The sequence below is a fragment of the Dermatophagoides pteronyssinus genome, unplaced genomic scaffold, assembly GCF_027571235.1.
Source record: "Dermatophagoides pteronyssinus isolate colony J.1.1.1.1 unplaced genomic scaffold, Derpt_VIB-CSIC_2022.12 sq0005, whole genome shotgun sequence".
In the NCBI taxonomy this organism is placed as follows: domain Eukaryota; kingdom Metazoa; phylum Arthropoda; class Arachnida; order Sarcoptiformes; family Pyroglyphidae; genus Dermatophagoides; species Dermatophagoides pteronyssinus.
Window position 1 is genome coordinate 553,246 of NW_027461529.1, and position 16,424 is coordinate 569,669.

General features: G+C 29.6%; 5 protein-coding genes across 5 annotated transcripts; 1 reads left to right on the forward strand and 4 right to left on the reverse strand.

Moving 5' to 3' along the window:
- The first annotated feature begins 341 nt into the window (after positions 1 to 341).
- LOC113789761 (protein GDAP2 homolog) lies at positions 342 to 2,683 on the forward strand. The gene is made up of 2 exons (XM_027339340.2): positions 342 to 1,022; positions 1,119 to 2,683. The coding sequence occupies exons 1-2, from the start codon at positions 586 to 588 to the stop codon at positions 2,581 to 2,583; spliced, it is 1,902 nt and encodes a 633-aa protein (XP_027195141.2). The 5' UTR covers positions 342 to 585; the 3' UTR covers positions 2,584 to 2,683.
- Positions 2,684 to 2,837: 154 nt separating this feature from the next.
- LOC142645037 (copine-9-like) lies at positions 2,838 to 6,980 on the reverse strand. Its single transcript, XM_075820161.1, has 2 exons — positions 3,625 to 6,980; positions 2,838 to 3,553 (listed from the first exon to the last, which is right to left on the reverse strand). Exons 1-2 carry the CDS (start codon positions 5,645 to 5,647, stop codon positions 3,477 to 3,479), a joined length of 2,100 nt encoding a protein of 699 aa, XP_075676276.1. The 5' UTR covers positions 5,648 to 6,980; the 3' UTR covers positions 2,838 to 3,476.
- Positions 6,981 to 7,120: 140 nt separating this feature from the next.
- Positions 7,121 to 7,937, reverse strand: LOC113789765 (tax1-binding protein 3 homolog). Its single transcript, XM_027339345.2, has 2 exons — positions 7,676 to 7,937; positions 7,121 to 7,612 (listed from the first exon to the last, which is right to left on the reverse strand). The coding sequence occupies exons 1-2, from the start codon at positions 7,721 to 7,723 to the stop codon at positions 7,286 to 7,288; spliced, it is 375 nt and encodes a 124-aa protein (XP_027195146.1). The 5' UTR covers positions 7,724 to 7,937; the 3' UTR covers positions 7,121 to 7,285.
- A 119-nt stretch (positions 7,938 to 8,056) lies between these two features.
- On the reverse strand, positions 8,057 to 9,280 carry Ak2 (Adenylate kinase 2). The gene is made up of 3 exons (XM_027339341.2): positions 8,879 to 9,280; positions 8,652 to 8,819; positions 8,057 to 8,594 (listed from the first exon to the last, which is right to left on the reverse strand). Exons 1-3 carry the CDS (start codon positions 9,278 to 9,280, stop codon positions 8,367 to 8,369), a joined length of 798 nt encoding a protein of 265 aa, XP_027195142.2. The 3' UTR covers positions 8,057 to 8,366.
- Positions 9,281 to 15,423: 6,143 nt separating this feature from the next.
- Positions 15,424 to 16,356, reverse strand: Rpe (ribulose-phosphate 3-epimerase). Its single transcript, XM_027339344.2, has 2 exons — positions 16,145 to 16,356; positions 15,424 to 16,080 (listed from the first exon to the last, which is right to left on the reverse strand). The coding sequence occupies exons 1-2, from the start codon at positions 16,336 to 16,338 to the stop codon at positions 15,570 to 15,572; spliced, it is 705 nt and encodes a 234-aa protein (XP_027195145.2). The 5' UTR covers positions 16,339 to 16,356; the 3' UTR covers positions 15,424 to 15,569.
- Between the last annotated feature and the right edge of the window lie 68 nt (positions 16,357 to 16,424).

A 16,424-nucleotide genomic window follows, 5' to 3' on the forward strand; every position in this document is an offset into this window, starting at 1 on the left:
TCTTTTCTAAATACATTTTCAAATAATCGGCTTTGTTTTTTGTTTGCCACACGATACCGATATTCAATCGTCATTCGCAAAGAAATCCAAAACAAAAAATGAGAAGAAAAGAAAAAAAGAAAAACCAATGTCGGACTTTGTTTTCGAGCCAAATTTTTTTCCTTTTCTGATATTTAATTCTCATCTCGAGCAGATTTTTTTCTTTTCTTTTTTTTTTTTTTTTTTTTTGTTGTTATTACTTATCTAATCATAATAAGACCTATTGATTGATTGATTAAATATGGTGATCAAAGATTGAATTATAATGAACATTATAATGATGAATGATGATGATGTTGTCATTGGGATTTTTTGTTTGTCGTTTTGTTTTGTTTCAATATAGTACGGAATCACTGCTTTTTTCTCTGTTGATTGAAAAGCTGGCTGTCCTGAATGACTGATTCATTATGATATATAAATACGATAAATATAATTGTAAATCGATGTCAGTCTCGTTTTTTTGAATGTTGATTTCAAATTTATTTTTCTATTAAAAATTTTTGAAATTTGTTTTTTTCGATCGTTCGCAAACCATTATTTCAAAAAATGGCTACATCATTTATTGATTTAGAATCATTAACTTCGACGACAACAACGACGACAACTATTGGTCATAGTAATTGTCATTGTCGATTACCATTGTCGATGCTAACACCTTGGTCACAGGATTTTATTCAATCAGAAATCAATGATCAACAATGTTTGATCCAAAATATTGATCAATCAACAAAATCGTCGTTGAAAGTTGTTACATTCAAAATGAATGAACATTTAAATTCAAAAATCATTCTCTGGAATGGTTGTTCAAGTTCAATGTTACGATTAAAAGTGGATGCTATTGTTCATCCAACAAATGAACGTTTTGAACGTAATTCAAATCCATTGACAAATGCATTGTACAAACATGCCGGTCCAGAACTTCGTAAAACTCTTTATAATAAACTAAAATATTGTCCAATTGGATCTATTAAAATAACCAAAGGGTAAGAGGGCTTAATTGATTTAATTTGATAATCCTTTTTGATTGAAATGCTAAAAATAACAATTTTTTGTTTGTTTGTTTTCTTTTTGTATAATAGATATTCAATTGCTGCCAATTATATAATTCATACGGCTAGTCCTCATTATAAATGCAAATATCATACAGCATCTGAAACTGCTTTATTCAATTGTTATCTACACGTACTACAAGCAGCTAAACATTATAATATTCGTATATTAGCTATTGGTAATCTAGCATTAATGGAACATCATTATCCAGAATTGGATGGCATTCATCTTGGTATACGTGTTATACGAAGATTTATGGAATCATATCCGGATGCATTCGATACAATAATATTGTGTATGCAAAATGAACATGAATATGATCTTTATCGATCGGTTTTGAAATTATATTTTTCACGTAATCAACAAGAAGAACAAATGCAATCATCACTATTACCAACTAATAATGGTGGCCCAATGGGTGAACCAATCATACCGGAACGAGCAATACGTATTCAAGAAAATCCAATAAAAAGTTTACAAGAAATTAATGATTCTGGATTAGATGATAGTGGAGATGATCTTGGTGGCTTTTCATATTCATCAAGCTATTCAACTGATGCTAATGGTCAAGGTACTGGAAGTGAGATCAATATCGATGAATGTCGTGAACGTTTAATCGAATTGAAATATCAACAGGAATTTTATCATTCACCATCATCATCTACATCACCAATGAAACGTTCATCATCATATGTTACATCATTATTTCATGCAGGTAATCATCATTCACAAGAACATTATAGTTCAATGGAAAGCATGACTTGTCCATCATCGCCTTCATTTGCACGCAAACAACATTATTATCATTCATCAACAGTCACACAAAGTCTGCACAATTTTGATGATTATGATCAACAGGATCAACTTATGCTCATCGAACATAAACGACAATTGAAATTTGAACGATTATTGCGTAAGATACGGCGACAAGAAAAAGAATCGTCGGAAACGGTTCGTGATAAGCTACAAGAATGTATTTATATCTCTACAATTACTACAGATGGCGGTGATAAAGATTCTGTTCTTATTATAATCGGTCGAGAATTGGCTAATCTTTATCATAACGAATTGGACGGCAATTTTGATCAAATTATTGTTCATATTGTAAAGATGTTGGATAAAATTTGTCATCAAGGAAGAAAATTTTCTGTCGTTTATTTTCATACAATGGTCGATAATATTGAATCAAATGTCAATGTAAATGATCGACCACCAAAAACACAACTAATATCACGTTTATATGAATTTATATCATATCAACATCAGAATTTATTGAAATTATTTTACGTAATACATCCATCCGTATTCAATCGGCTTTATGTTTGGTGGCTAAAAACATTTCATTGTAAATTCCTAAAGAATAAAGTACAATTCATACAGCGATTACAACAGCTTCAAGGTCATATTAATCGTAAACATTTTGAACAGCTACCATCATTTATTATGGAATTTGAAAATAAATCCAAATCAACAATCGCAACTAATACCGATTGAATTATACGCTATCGATTTTTAGTAATATTTTTCTTCTATTATTTTATCAAAAAATTTTTTTCATTTTCAATTAATAATAAAAAAACCAGAAAATTCCAAATCATTATCGATCGATTTTTTTTCATTATAATCCAAAAAATATATGGACTTGAAAAATAAGCAAACATAGAGAGAGAAAAAGAGAGAGAGAGAGAGAGAAAGAAAAAACTCTTAATGTACGTAATTTGATATTGACAATGATTCGAGATCAATGATTTCATGTTGGCTAAACATTTTTTTTAATTTTATTGCATTTATTGAATATTGATTGATTATCTTGTGTGTGTGATGTGTCTGTATATGGTATGATGATGATGATCTTTATCATGATCATCATTCGAGTTCATGTATAACATGTTCAATAGTTTCATGGGAAAACCCGAATAAATTAAGAAAAGAAAAAAATGAATGTTGCTATTTGGGAAAACTTTACAGGAAATAATTTTATTGAAAAACAAAAAACAAAAAAAAACAAAGACAAAGAATAAAATTTAAAAAAAATTTATTTTAAATTTGTTCACATCAATACGCATCATTTTAGCCAACACAAGAAACAAGTATTAAAAAATCAAATTCGAAATTTAACCCCAAAAAAACTAATTTATTCTGATCAAAAAAAAATTAAAATTTTAATGCTGATATTTTAAATGTGTTTTAAATAGTTGTATAGATGTTTAGTGATTCAGTGTTTGTTTGTTTGTTTGTATGATAAATATTAAAACTTATGCACAAAGTGATGACAAGACAAAGATAGATTGTAGATTGAGAGATTATACATCTTGGATAAAAACAATTTGAAAAAAATGAAATAAAATGAATTTGATCAATCCAAAAAAAAAACCTGGAAAAATTATTTATTGATCGATTTTATTGTTGTCTTCATTTTTTAAAACATCCAGATTTGGTATAAATCCTTTGGATTTCATATAGCCTGTTTGTAAGAAATTTTTATTTGTAATTAGAATTTAAACTTTAAAAAAGAATTAAATTTAAAATTCATACCAGTCATTTGATCAGGAATTTCAGCTAAAACTTCGCGTGCAAGATCAGCCTGTGATCGAATGTATGGTCCAGTTTTTGAAATAAATTTATTTAATGGTACAAATTGAACGATATCACGTTCAGCATAACGACCATTCACTGATAGACGTATATCATCGGAATCTAATTCATCCATTGCAGCAAAATCGGCATTACCAACACCGACAATAATAATGGATATGGGTAATTTAGATGCATCAATAATGGCATTTTTTGTTTGATGCATATCCGATATAATACCATCGGTTATAATAAGCAAAATAAAATAATGTTTTCCATCCTGAAATTTGCTAGCAATCTGTGTCGTATTATGTATGACGGAAGAAAAATTTGTTGGACCATAAAGTGTTACATTGGCAAGACAATTACGATAATGGGAAAGTATTTCCGATATACTTGAACAATATGGATGTGATGGATTGCCATTTAATGCAAATTGATGTGACACTTCACCGCTAGGCGGAATACGAGCACCAAAACCAAATGCAGGAAACATACCCGCAGAATCATATTGTTGAATAATTTCACCCACAGCTCTAAGTGCTATTTCATAAGGATTCAATTTTCCACCAAAAATATCAAGAAAATGTAATGAATGTGGATCTCTTGGCGGTCCATTTGATGCGGTAAAATCAATAGCAACGGCAAAATGCATTTGTGTTCCCGATTTAATATAATCGATGAATGTAATCTCTTCAGTAACAGTTATCTCTTTCAATATCAGCTGACCACAATTATCAGATGCTTGATCCAAACCATTCACAGGTATGATTGTTGCTTTACGTTTACCGGTTTCTGTACCGGTGGCAATATTATCAAAATTACCTGAATTGACGCGATTACTGCCGGATTTATTTCCAGACGTAAATGGTGATGAACTAGTTGATGAATGATGATGATGGCTCGGAGTTTTTGGCGGTTGCATTAAGAATCGTTTGTTAGCCGCTAATGATACAAAAACATTACGATTAGATGAGATCGGTGCAGTTACCGATGACTGTGTTGTGCATAGTTCTCGGAGTGATGTAAAACAGGTGCCAATAAGTACATGTTTACCATTGGATCGTGAATCATAGCAATCAATTTTGATTGTGCGATCATAATCACCATTACATAGGGTACGAACACGCATCGTAATCGGTAACCATAATGGACATTTTGATGATCGAACTGGTTCTGATTTAATAACCACCGAAAATGTACCATCTTCATTTGAACGTGAAATGACTAGAAATGGATCCGGACGAAATAAACCACAAATAGAACGAGGTAGATTTTCAGCTGCAAAATGCATCTGAACAATTTGTTTACAACTAGATAGCTCTTCTGTTACAATAATAATGGTACCGGAATTTTTATTCGGCATACCCGAAAGTGTACGAATATATTGTCTTGATGCAAATGAAACAATTTCAGCCAATGTTGTTTCATGATGACCAAGAAATTCTTTATCATCCGGATCTTGATCCCATACTTCAAAACGAATTTTTTGCACAGTTTCAAAATTATAATTAATTATAAATTTTTTTACCCATTCTGGATTTAATGTATCTTGTATGGTTTCTGTACGTCCTAATTCAAAAAATTTTTCCTGCCATGAATCTTTCATTAATACTAGACAAAATGGATCAGATTTTGATAAAATGTCACGATTCATTAATGAACGACATGATATTGTCATTTCAATTTGACTTGTTGGCATTATGGCACGTCCACCACCAATCGAATGTCTTTTTTGTGCTGGTTGTTGTTGTTGAACCGGAATTGTTGATGATGAAGATGTCGTTGTTGTTATTGCTGTTGATATAGGTGGTGGTTGAATTGAAGATGTTAATAATGGATTATTTATTGTCATTGGTGATGGTAATGGTGCTGAAGGTGATGCAACCTTTATATATTGTTGTTGTTGCTGGTGGTGGTGAATTGTTGTTGCTGTATTCTGTCCACCCATTATATTTGATTGTTGTTGATGTTGTTGATTCATTTGTAAAAAATAGATTGATTTTACTTAAAAAATAGGCTCAAATATCAAATAGGATTGAACAAAAAAAAAAAACATTAATTTCAATCCAACAGAAAACACAAATGATGATCAGATTGGATTTAAGAAATTTATTAATCTTTTTGTTTTTCTCAAATTACTAAATTAATTTAATTGGCACAATTGATTACATATAAACATCAATAAACGATGATGATAATGATTGGAAATATCGTTTATTATTTTTGCTGCTCAAACATTTTTGTTTCTCATAATAATAAATTTAAACATTGTAGGTTACTATCGATATATTGTTGTTGTTGTTATCATTTGATAAGAATTTCAATTTTAGATGAAATTTTTAAATATAAAAAAAGACATCCACACACACACTCACTAACAGAAGGGTGTTTAACCCTTTTTTCACATAGTATTTTTTAAACAATTTAGATTTTTTTTTTTCGTTGAAAACAATTTTCAGTTTAATATAAATGGATGTTGTTTTCTGAATGTTTTTTTTATTGTCCATTCGATTAACAAATATTGTTTGTTTGTTTGTTTGTTTGTTGTTTTTCGGGTTTTTGTTGTTGTTGTATAATACCCCGAGTGGCTATTTGGTAGTAGAATTTTTTTTTCTTTTTTTTTTTTGGATACTGCGCGTGTCTTGGGTAATATATTATCTGAAAACACTGAAACAAATACACACTTGAAAATATATTTACAGGACAGGCGAGTGAATAGACAAATGGGGGTGGAGGTAGGCGTGTGTAAAATTATATATTTTTTCCCCTGTGTATATCCGAAACAGCAAAACGAAACGAATGAAAGAAAATCCGATGATAAATCGAGAAAGTAAAAAAAAACAAAAATATTTATTAGTTTTGATGAATTTATTTTGTATTTTTTGCTTATTATAGACAGGATAGATTGATGGATGGATAGATGTTTAGCTATGGTTTTGGAAAAATTCTGTAAATGTTCAATTCATTTTTCTCCTCATCATCCTTATCATTTTTCTATGATCTGTAGATCTTGTCGTTGTTGACACATTGTGAACCAAAAACTAAAATTTTGGACAGAACTAACCAGAAACAAACAAATGATTTAAAGGGAAAAAAAAGAGAAACAACAACAACAACAAAAAGTGTGTTTATAATATGTTTCTGTTATAAACATCCATAATAATAACAACAACAACAAGCATAGAAGCAAAGATGATTGTTATAAACTATAATACAATTTTTTTTGATATAGAAAATTTATAATTTTATTTATTAAGAGTATGCGCGTATTTTTAATACGTTTGGAAGAATCACTATTCTATTAAAAATGTGTGATGACTATATTCTTGTTTTTGTTTCGTATAAGTTTTTTTTTCAGTCAAAGATTTTGATACATATTATGACAATTAGAACATTGTTTCACATCAACAACAACAACAACAAAAATTTGCTACACTGAGTTTCGAAAAATTGATTTTGTGATTTTGTTTCTGGATCACAATGGTGGTAGTGGTGATGATAAAAATTTCCCAGAATTGAATAAAACCAAAAATAAACATGATGAAAGACATATAATGATGATGAGGATGGAATTTTTGTTTTGAATTAAAATCATTTCAAAAAAATAATAAAATAAAATTCAATTATTTGGTGATGTAACACCACGACGTGCAACCAATAAATTTAACACTTTACGTGTATGCATAAAATTTACTGCCTGTTTATGTGTACACATTGTAAAATCCATTCCATTACAGCCAAGTATTTTATCACCAAATTGTAGACCAGCACGATATGCTGGTGCTTCATATTGTACATTTGTAACATAGATTCCATGATCGGGAAAATTATGTGGTGATTGACGATAATCTTGATCAATACCGCCACCAATAGAGAATCCAGAATAATAGAATCGTTGTTTTGTTTCCGGATTATAAACTTCATCTTTTTCCAATGGTATCATAAGCTATAAGTTGAAAATATATAAATTTTATATACAAATCATTATATAAAATTATATTCAACATACTGAAAGACATTCGATAGGTGCTCCAGGTTGATGTTCAAAAGCCATCATTCATTAAAAAAAAACAAAACAAAAATCATTTGAAAAATGTGAATGTTATGTAATGAATAATGATGATGATGATGATGATGGATTAATTGATTGTAAATGATCCAAAATGAACATGACAAAACTAAACAACAACCAAAAAATAATAATAATAACAACAAGTGGCGTGTGAGTCTATGTAATATAGACACATAGCATATGTATAAAGCGAAATACGATGCAATAATAGGCTTGGCTCGTATATCATTCCAAAAAAAAAAAAAAAAAATATGAAATGAAATGGCCGCTACCACCGACCACAATCACACATACACACATATAATTATCACAAACCACTAGATTAGAAAAAACAAAAATTTATTAACTAAAAAATTGGGATAAATCAATCGATTTGATTGGAATTCGATTGCAATTATAATCATCAGATTATAATATTTTATTTTTTTGTGTGTTTTGTTTTGGTTTGAAACAAAAAATTTTTTTTTTGTGAAAAAGCTTTGGCTTTTTTTTGAATGATTGATTTACAAATTGCAAAAAACATAAAAATTAATTTGATATGACAAGAATCATTTTTTTCCGTTTGCAGTTTTTTTTTCAAAATCACTTTAAATAACATTGCGGAGACATGTGGATTTTTTTTTTGTATTCATTTAGAAGAACCAATCGTTCCATGTTGTTTTAAAATTGAATCAAATATCGAATGAATGGCAGCAAAAACTTGATCAGTTTTTTTCGATGCATCAATAGTGGACAAAATATTTTTGGCACTATAGAATTGAACCAATGGTGATGTTTGCTGATGATAGGCAATCAATCGTGTTTTCAATGAATTTTCATTATCATCGGATCGTCGTTTTAATGGTTCACCGGTTATCTATTGATTAAACAATATAATTCAAATTATCAATTAATTATGCTTGCTAAAACTTACATCATCCACCATTGGAATTTTGGGCGGATTGAATACTTCATGATAAGTACGTCCACTTTTTTCATGCAACAAACGACCAGTGATACGTTTAATGAGCAAAGAATCATCAATTTTGAATTCAATCACTGAATGTAATTGATTTTTACGTTTTTCAAGCAATTCGTCAAGCTATTTATTGAAGAAATTTATAAAATTATTTTCAAATTATTATTTAAAATAATTTTTACTTTTTTGGCTTGTTCAACGGTACGAGGAAAACCATCCAATAGAAATCCACGAGCACATGCCGGTGAATCGATATTTGATTCAATCATTTGGATAACCAATCGATCATCCACTAATTTACCTTCACTCATAATGGATTTGACTTTTTTACCAAGCTCAGAACCGGATGCGATTTCGGCACGTAACATATCACCAGTAGCCAATTGACAAACACCATATCGTTGTTTAACCATTTGTGCCTGTGTACCTTTACCGGCACCAGGTGGACCAAGAAATATTGTATTCAATCGTCCAGCCATTGATGCAGATTTTTCATACGATTGAAGACCACGAAGCTGTTTACCTTCATGATCATTATCATCAATCAAATTTTCTCGTGATCGCAGTATTGGTTTTGTTGCCATTTTTTCGTTGAACAAAAATACTTATGCACCGGGTTGAACTAAATCTTTGGAAAAATGAGACTTTATCAAATCAATGTTTGAAAATGTGTGAGAGAAAGTGAACATCAGCTTTGAAGATAAAAAAATAGCTTTGCACAATCTTCACCAAGATTTTTTTCTGGTTCAAATGTATATTATTAACAATAATTTAAATGATATCGATCGAATGAATTTTCTTTTTTTTTACTTTCGAAGGACAACAGAAAAAAGCCACAACTTGGCCACACACAACACACAAATAGAACAACAATCAACACGGTTTGCGTGGTGCTAGCAACCAACCATTTAGAAACATGAACTACACTGAAAAAAAAGTAAGGTTAGTACTAACCTATTTGGGTTATTTTCTCTAACCAATTTAGGTTAGTACTAACTCAGAACGGTTAGTACTAATCACTTAAGGTTAGTATGACGGTTAGTACTAACCTGAATGGGTTATTACAAAGGTTAGTACTAACCCATATGGGTTATGATCAACGGTTAGTACTAACCTTAAGTGATTAGTACTAACTGTTTTGGGTTAGTATTGACGGTTAGTACTAACCTAAGTGGGTTAGAAAAAAATTGCAACCATTAATTAATGAATATTAATTGTTATTTTTATTAATTGATAGAAAAAAATCATCATATTGCCGAAATGGAAGTTATTTTCACCCATCAAACGGACTTGGTCAACTAAATCGATAATTATTAACGAATGACCATTAATCAATTCACATTGCAGATAATATTCCGGATTGTGCAAAAATAAGACCATTGCTTTATTTAAGAATTTCATGTACTTGTAACAGACATAAATATTTACATATGAATTTGATAATAATAATTATTTAAAGTAGTGATTTTGAATACAATTAAGTAAAATACAAATTGAAAATAAAAATAATAATAATAATACAATTAAAGAATAATAATTAAAAATCTATTGACATACGAATGTGGATCGTATCAGCGTTTGCGAAATTCTTATTCATGTTAAGTTGGAATTTGTCATTTTTTCAATTCATGAAATGATTTGGCGCGTTTTCTTTCTTTGAACAAATTATCGACACTATTCTAATATGATCAATGTGAATTGTATTTGCATTTCCAAGATTCTTCAAGATTCTTTTTTATGTTAGGTTTGTCATGGTACAAATCCAAATTGGTAATTCAACTTGAAGAATAACTTCTCATAACAAATCCAAATTGGTAATCTAAAATGAAGAATATCGCTCTTCAGCAAATCCAAATTGGTAATATAACATGAAGAATATCGCTCTTCAGAAAAATCCAAATTGGTAATATAACATGAAGAATATCGCTCTTCAGCAAATCCAAATTGGTAATATAACATGAAGAATATCTTTTCATAACAAATACAAATTCCAAATCTAAAATGAAGAATATCGCTCTTCAGCAAATCCAAATTGGTAATCTAACATGAAGAATATCGCTCTTCAGCAAATCCAAATTGGTAATCTAACATGAAGAATATCTTTTCATAACAAATACAAATTCCAAATCTAAAATGAAGAATATCGCTCTTCAGCAAATCCAAATTGGTAATCTAACATGAAGAATATCTTTTCATAACAAATACAAATTCCAAATCTAAAATGAAGAATATCTTTTCATAACAAATACAAATTCCAAATCTAAAATGAAGAATATCGCTCTTCAGCAAATCCAAATTGGTAATCTAACATGAAGAATATCTTTTCATAACAAATACAAATTCCAAATCTAAAATGAAGAATATCTTTTCATAACAAATACAAATTCCAAATCTAAAATGAAGAATATCTTTTCATAACAAATACAAATTCCAAATCTAAAATGAAGAATATCGCTCTTCAGCAAATCCAAATTGGTAATCTAACATGAAGAATATCTTTTCATAACAAATACAAATTCCAAATCTAAAATGAAGAATATCTTTTCATAACAAATACAAATTCCAAATCTAAAATGAAGAATATCTTTTCATAACAAATACAAATTCCAAATCTAAAATGAAGAATATCGCTCTTCAGCAAATCCAAATTGGTAATCTAACATGAAGAATATCTTTTCATAACAAATACAAATTCCAAATCTAAAATGAAGAATATCTTTTCATTACAAATACAAATTCCAAATCTAAAATGAAGAATATCTTTTCATAACAAATACAAATTCCAAATCTAAAATGAAGAATATCGCTCTTCAGCAAATCCAAATTGGTAATCTAACATGAATAATATCTTTTCATAACAAATACAAATTCCAAATCTAAAATGAAGAATATCTTTTCATTACAAATACAAATTCCAAATCTAAAATGAAGAATATCTTTTCATAACAAATACAAATTCCAAATCTAAAATGAAGAATATCGCTCTTCAGCAAATCCAAATTGGTAATCTAACATGAAGAATATCGCTCTTCAGCAAATCCAAATTGGTAATCTAACATGAAGAATATCTTTTCATAACAAATACAAATTCCAAATCTAAAATGACCACCCAATTGGTCACCCCTGATATAGCCTAATGATTGATTGATGGACCTTATTAAATTATCGAACTAATTAATTTGCATTTTCTAACTGTTCAGCAACATGCATTTCATTCAGTCATGTTAAGTTTGATCCGTTGAATTTGTCGTTTTCTTATTCCATGAATTGATTTTGCGCCATTTCTTTCTTTGACCATATCATCGACAGAATTCATAAACGATTAATGTGGATTGTATTTGAATTTTAAAGATTCTTGTTTGCAAATTAAAATTTAACATTTTCACTATTCGTGAATCGATTTGGCGCGTTTTCTTCCTTCGACCAAATTATCGACACAATTCTGATATGATCAGTGTTGATCGTATTTGTATTCTCGAGATTCTCGATCATGTTAGGTTGAAATTTGTCGTTTTCACTATCCGTAAAATGATTTGGCGCGTTTTCTTACGTTGAACAAATTATTGACACTATTCTAATATGATCAATGTGAATTGTATCAGCGTTTGCATGAATTTAGTCAATGTAAAGTTGAAATCTGTCATTTTTTCAATTCGTGAATTAATTTGGCGCGTTTTCTTACTTTGAACAAATTATCGACACTATTCTAATATGATCAATGGGGATTGTATTCTTATTTCCAAAATTCTTGTTCATGTAAGGTTTGGTTTGATAAATTTAATGTTTTCTCAATTCATGACAATGTTTGGCGCCATTTCTGTCTTCAACCGAATTATCGACACAATTCTGGTATGATCAATGTGGTTTTGTTTCTTATTTTCAAAATTCTTGTTTGTGTTAAGTTTGGTTCGATAAATTTAACGTTTTTAATATTCCTGAATGGATTTGGCGCGTTTTTTATCTTCGAACAAATTATCGACGCAATTCTAATATGATCAATGTGGATCGTATTTGTATTTTCAAGATTCTTGTTTGAGTTAGTTTGGTGGCAGTAAATTTAATATTTTCACTATTCGTGAATTAATTTGGCGCTTTTTTTCTTTTGAACAAATTATCGACACAATTTCTTTATGATTAATATTGATCGTTTTGTTATTTCTGATAATGTTAAGATTGGTTCGATAAATTTAACGTTTTTAATATTCCTGAATGGATTTGGCGCGTTTTCTTACTTTGAACAAATTATCGACACTATTCTAATATGATCAATGTGGATTGTATTCTTATTTTCAAGATTCTTGTTTGAGTTAGTTTGGTGGCAATAAATTTGTCGTTCTCTCCATTTGTGAATGAATTTGGCGCTTTTTTTTGTTTCACAACAAATTATCGACACAATTCTTATGTGATTAACATGGATCGTATTGAACATTTTCATGATTCTTGTTTCAGTGAATTCGCAGTTCATGACAAAGTTTGGAGCGTTTTCTTCTTTTGAACAAATTATCGACACGATTCTTATGCGATTGATATGAATATATTATGTTTTGTTATTCCTGGTAATGTTAGGTTTGTTATGGTAAATTGATCGCTTTCTTCATTTGTGAATGAATTTAGCGCCTTTTTCGTTTAACAACAAAATGTCAACAGAATTCTTATGTGACTAACATGGATTAACATATCTTCATTTTCATCATTCCGAGTCATGTTAGGTTTGTCAAACATATCTCCTAATTCACTCTTGGTTCTTTTTGGAATTAAAAATATTTTTTATTATGTGGTCCATCGATTCTAGAGGATTGATCATCTCTGAAATACATCAATTCACAAGTTGGAAATAATGATAATAAAATTAATTGTTAATGTTTTCCAATGTTAAGTCTATGGACAATAATAATGCATTATTTTTCCAAAAATTTTCAAGTTAGACAAATGATCATTTGCGCATAGTCAAATGCTAACTATTTTCAATACAAACACGGCCTGCACTTTTGATAGTGTAAATCGTTTTAGCGCGTAAAATTTCTCTCGCGGATAGTGGCGGCTAGTGGTAACAATTTTCTATACTTTTTCTCGTCCAATCAGAATGCAAGTTTCAAAAGTTCGTTTCAACGGTCTTCAAAATCGGTTGTCCTCGTCATTCTATTTCGAACTTTTTTCGGTGACGGTTGTTTTTTCGAACGTTTTTTTCTGGTTGATTTTATAAGTTATTTTTTCCATTTTAATCATTGATTTTGGTCCAAATTTTTGGAACAACCACTTTTATTGATTAAAGATTATCTTTGTTTATGCTTTTATTTGTTTCAGATTAAAAATTGACCACGAAATTGATGAAAATTGTTTGAACGAACTCTGATGCAATTGACGAAAAATGATCATTTTCACGATGGCATTTATTCAAGTTTGTAATTATCAAATTATATTTCATTTTAAATAAACTTTCATTTAATCACATCTTTTCCAGTTTATTTTTTCAGTTTCATTATGTTGCTAATTAACATTTCCAGTAAATCAATAAAGGTAATGTTATCATTTTGAGTAACATGAAAATGATCACAATTTTCCTTCGTTTTAGCATACAATTCGACATGGCAAAAGTCTATGGATAATTGGTGAGGAAAATACATTCTCCCAAATAAAACTGCTGGTAATAATCCAGGTAAATTTGAAATCTAATCCATATAATACCTTTCACTTTAGTTTCTCAAGTCTTTACTAATGAATGTCGAAACAATATTCGATTGATTATCATATTCCAGATTGATTTGTTGGTTTCATTGTTCATCGGCATCTGATTCAAGAATAGTTTGATAATGTTCAACAATAGGATAGGCTAGGTTAGATTAGGATTAGAGAACATGGTCTGAACTATTTCCTATTGAATTCGGTGTCGGGTGAAACTTTGTGACCAACATAACAATCGACAAATATGATTAAATCAGTCGAATATCGGCACAATTAACATCGATTTGGAATGATAATGAATGGTATGTGATTAAATGAAATGAACAAACTGACAACTTATATTTTTTTCCGTCAGGTATTTACCATTATATCTCATCATTTGTTGGAATGGATATAGCTATCGATCATAGTTGATGGACATTGGTATCAATCACTGATATTGGATATTGGCAACCTGTTTTATCGGATTATCTTTGAAATTTGGACATTCACTTTTGGAATTATGAATAGCACGAAAAGACGAGTACAATCGGAAGATAAAATATAAACAATTTTTATTTTTAATTTAATTAATTAATTATTTTAATAAAATCAATTAAATTTTAATTAATATGGGGTTAAATTATTTGGGGAGGATAAAAAGGGGGGAAAGGAGCCGCTGCAACAAAAATTGGGATAGTACTAACCCAAAAAGGTTAGGAAACCATTTGGTTGCAATCAGGGTTAGTACTAACCCAAAAAGGTTATAAGACCATTTGGTTGCAACTAAATTGATACTAACCCAAATGGGTTAGTACTAACCCAAAATGGTGTGCCCACGTGCCCCAACCCATTTGGGTTAGTACTAACCCACTTTACTTTTTTTTCAGTGTATGTTGTCGTCTTTCATCATGGTTACCGGAAAGATTCTTTTCATATTTTCGAATTTTTTTATCATAATTTCGGAAAATTTTCCACTGCCACATTCTTACGTATACGTTGACAATAAGAATGTTGACATTTTATCAAATATTAAATGGATCAAGAGCTGTAACACTTATTAGTTTTTTGAGTTACGTCAAACAATTTTTTATTTTATTTTGTATAAAATTTTTTTTGCTGTTGAACAAATTGATATGCAAAGAAAGGAAATTAAAGATTAATTTGAAAAAGCTATGGAATTTAGAAAAATTTGGTAATTAAAATAATCATTTAATCAATTGTTGAGTATAGATCACCACGCATTTTAAGTATATCTTCGGATTTTTTTGTTGATCGTAACAATGCTGAACCACAAACAATTCGATTAGCACCGGCTTTTCCACAAATATCGGTATTATCCGGTGATACACCGCCATCTAATTCAATATCGGCCATTGTTGATTGTTTTAATGAACGTAAATGTTGCACTTTTGGCATCATATTAGCCATAAATTTTTGTCCACCAAGACCCGGTCGTACAGTCATAATCAAAATTGAATCAACTAGACATAAAAATGGTTCGACTACTTGTACTGGTGTATCCGGATTAATAGCCAATGCAACTTCCATTTTTGATGATCGTATCGAATCGATTATTTCTTCAACACTGTATTTATAATCTGGACTACTATTTTTGGTCACTTCATAATGGAATATATAGCGACTAACACCAGCCATTGCCATTGGTTCAATAAATTTTATAGGATGTTCCACCATCATATGAACTTCGAATGTAATTTCACTATAATCAAATTATTATTGAAATTCAACAAAAAAAAATATATCAAACATTAATCAATGCTTACGGAAAATCAAGAATTAAATTGCGAACAAACGATGGTCCAAATGTAATATCATCAACAAAATTACCATCCATTACATCTAGATGTACAAAATCGATACCGGCATCGACTAATTTTTTCAATTCTTCCCGTATTCGTATAAAATTACAATTCAATATGGATGCACCAACTGCAGCATGTACACATTTAGGTGCCATTTTTTTGAATTGATTTAATTAATTAAAAAATGTAAAAATTTTAATAAAAATTGGAAACGAAACCAAATAAATGTTTAATGCAAATT

Bases quoted from the DNA above. Each gene is read 5' to 3' on its own strand.
- LOC113789761 (XM_027339340.2), top strand. From the start codon at position 586: ATGGCTACATCATTTATTGATTTAGAATCATTAACTTCGACGACAACA. The intron at 1,023-1,118 runs GTAAGAGGGCTT...TTTGTATAATAG, and splicing joins TCTATTAAAATAACCAAAGG to ATATTCAATTGCTGCCAATT.
- LOC113789765 (XM_027339345.2), bottom strand. From the start codon at position 7,723: ATGATGGCTTTTGAACATCAACCTGGAGCACCTATCGAATGTCTTTCA. The intron at 7,613-7,675 runs GTATGTTGAATA...TTCAACTTATAG, and splicing joins CACCTATCGAATGTCTTTCA to CTTATGATACCATTGGAAAA.
- Rpe (XM_027339344.2), bottom strand. From the start codon at position 16,338: ATGGCACCTAAATGTGTACATGCTGCAGTTGGTGCATCCATATTGAAT. The intron at 16,081-16,144 runs GTAAGCATTGAT...ATTTGATTATAG, and splicing joins AATTTAATTCTTGATTTTCC to TGAAATTACATTCGAAGTTC.
- LOC142645037 (XM_075820161.1), bottom strand. From the start codon at position 5,647: ATGAATCAACAACATCAACAACAATCAAATATAATGGGTGGACAGAAT. The intron at 3,554-3,624 runs GTATGAATTTTA...TCTTACAAACAG, and splicing joins AATTCCTGATCAAATGACTG to GCTATATGAAATCCAAAGGA.
- Ak2 (XM_027339341.2), bottom strand. From the start codon at position 9,280: ATGGCAACAAAACCAATACTGCGATCACGAGAAAATTTGATTGATGAT. The intron at 8,820-8,878 runs GTAAAAATTATT...TTCAATAAATAG, and splicing joins CCGTTGAACAAGCCAAAAAA to CTTGACGAATTGCTTGAAAA. The intron at 8,595-8,651 runs GTAAGTTTTAGC...TTTAATCAATAG, and splicing joins AAATTCCAATGGTGGATGAT to ATAACCGGTGAACCATTAAA.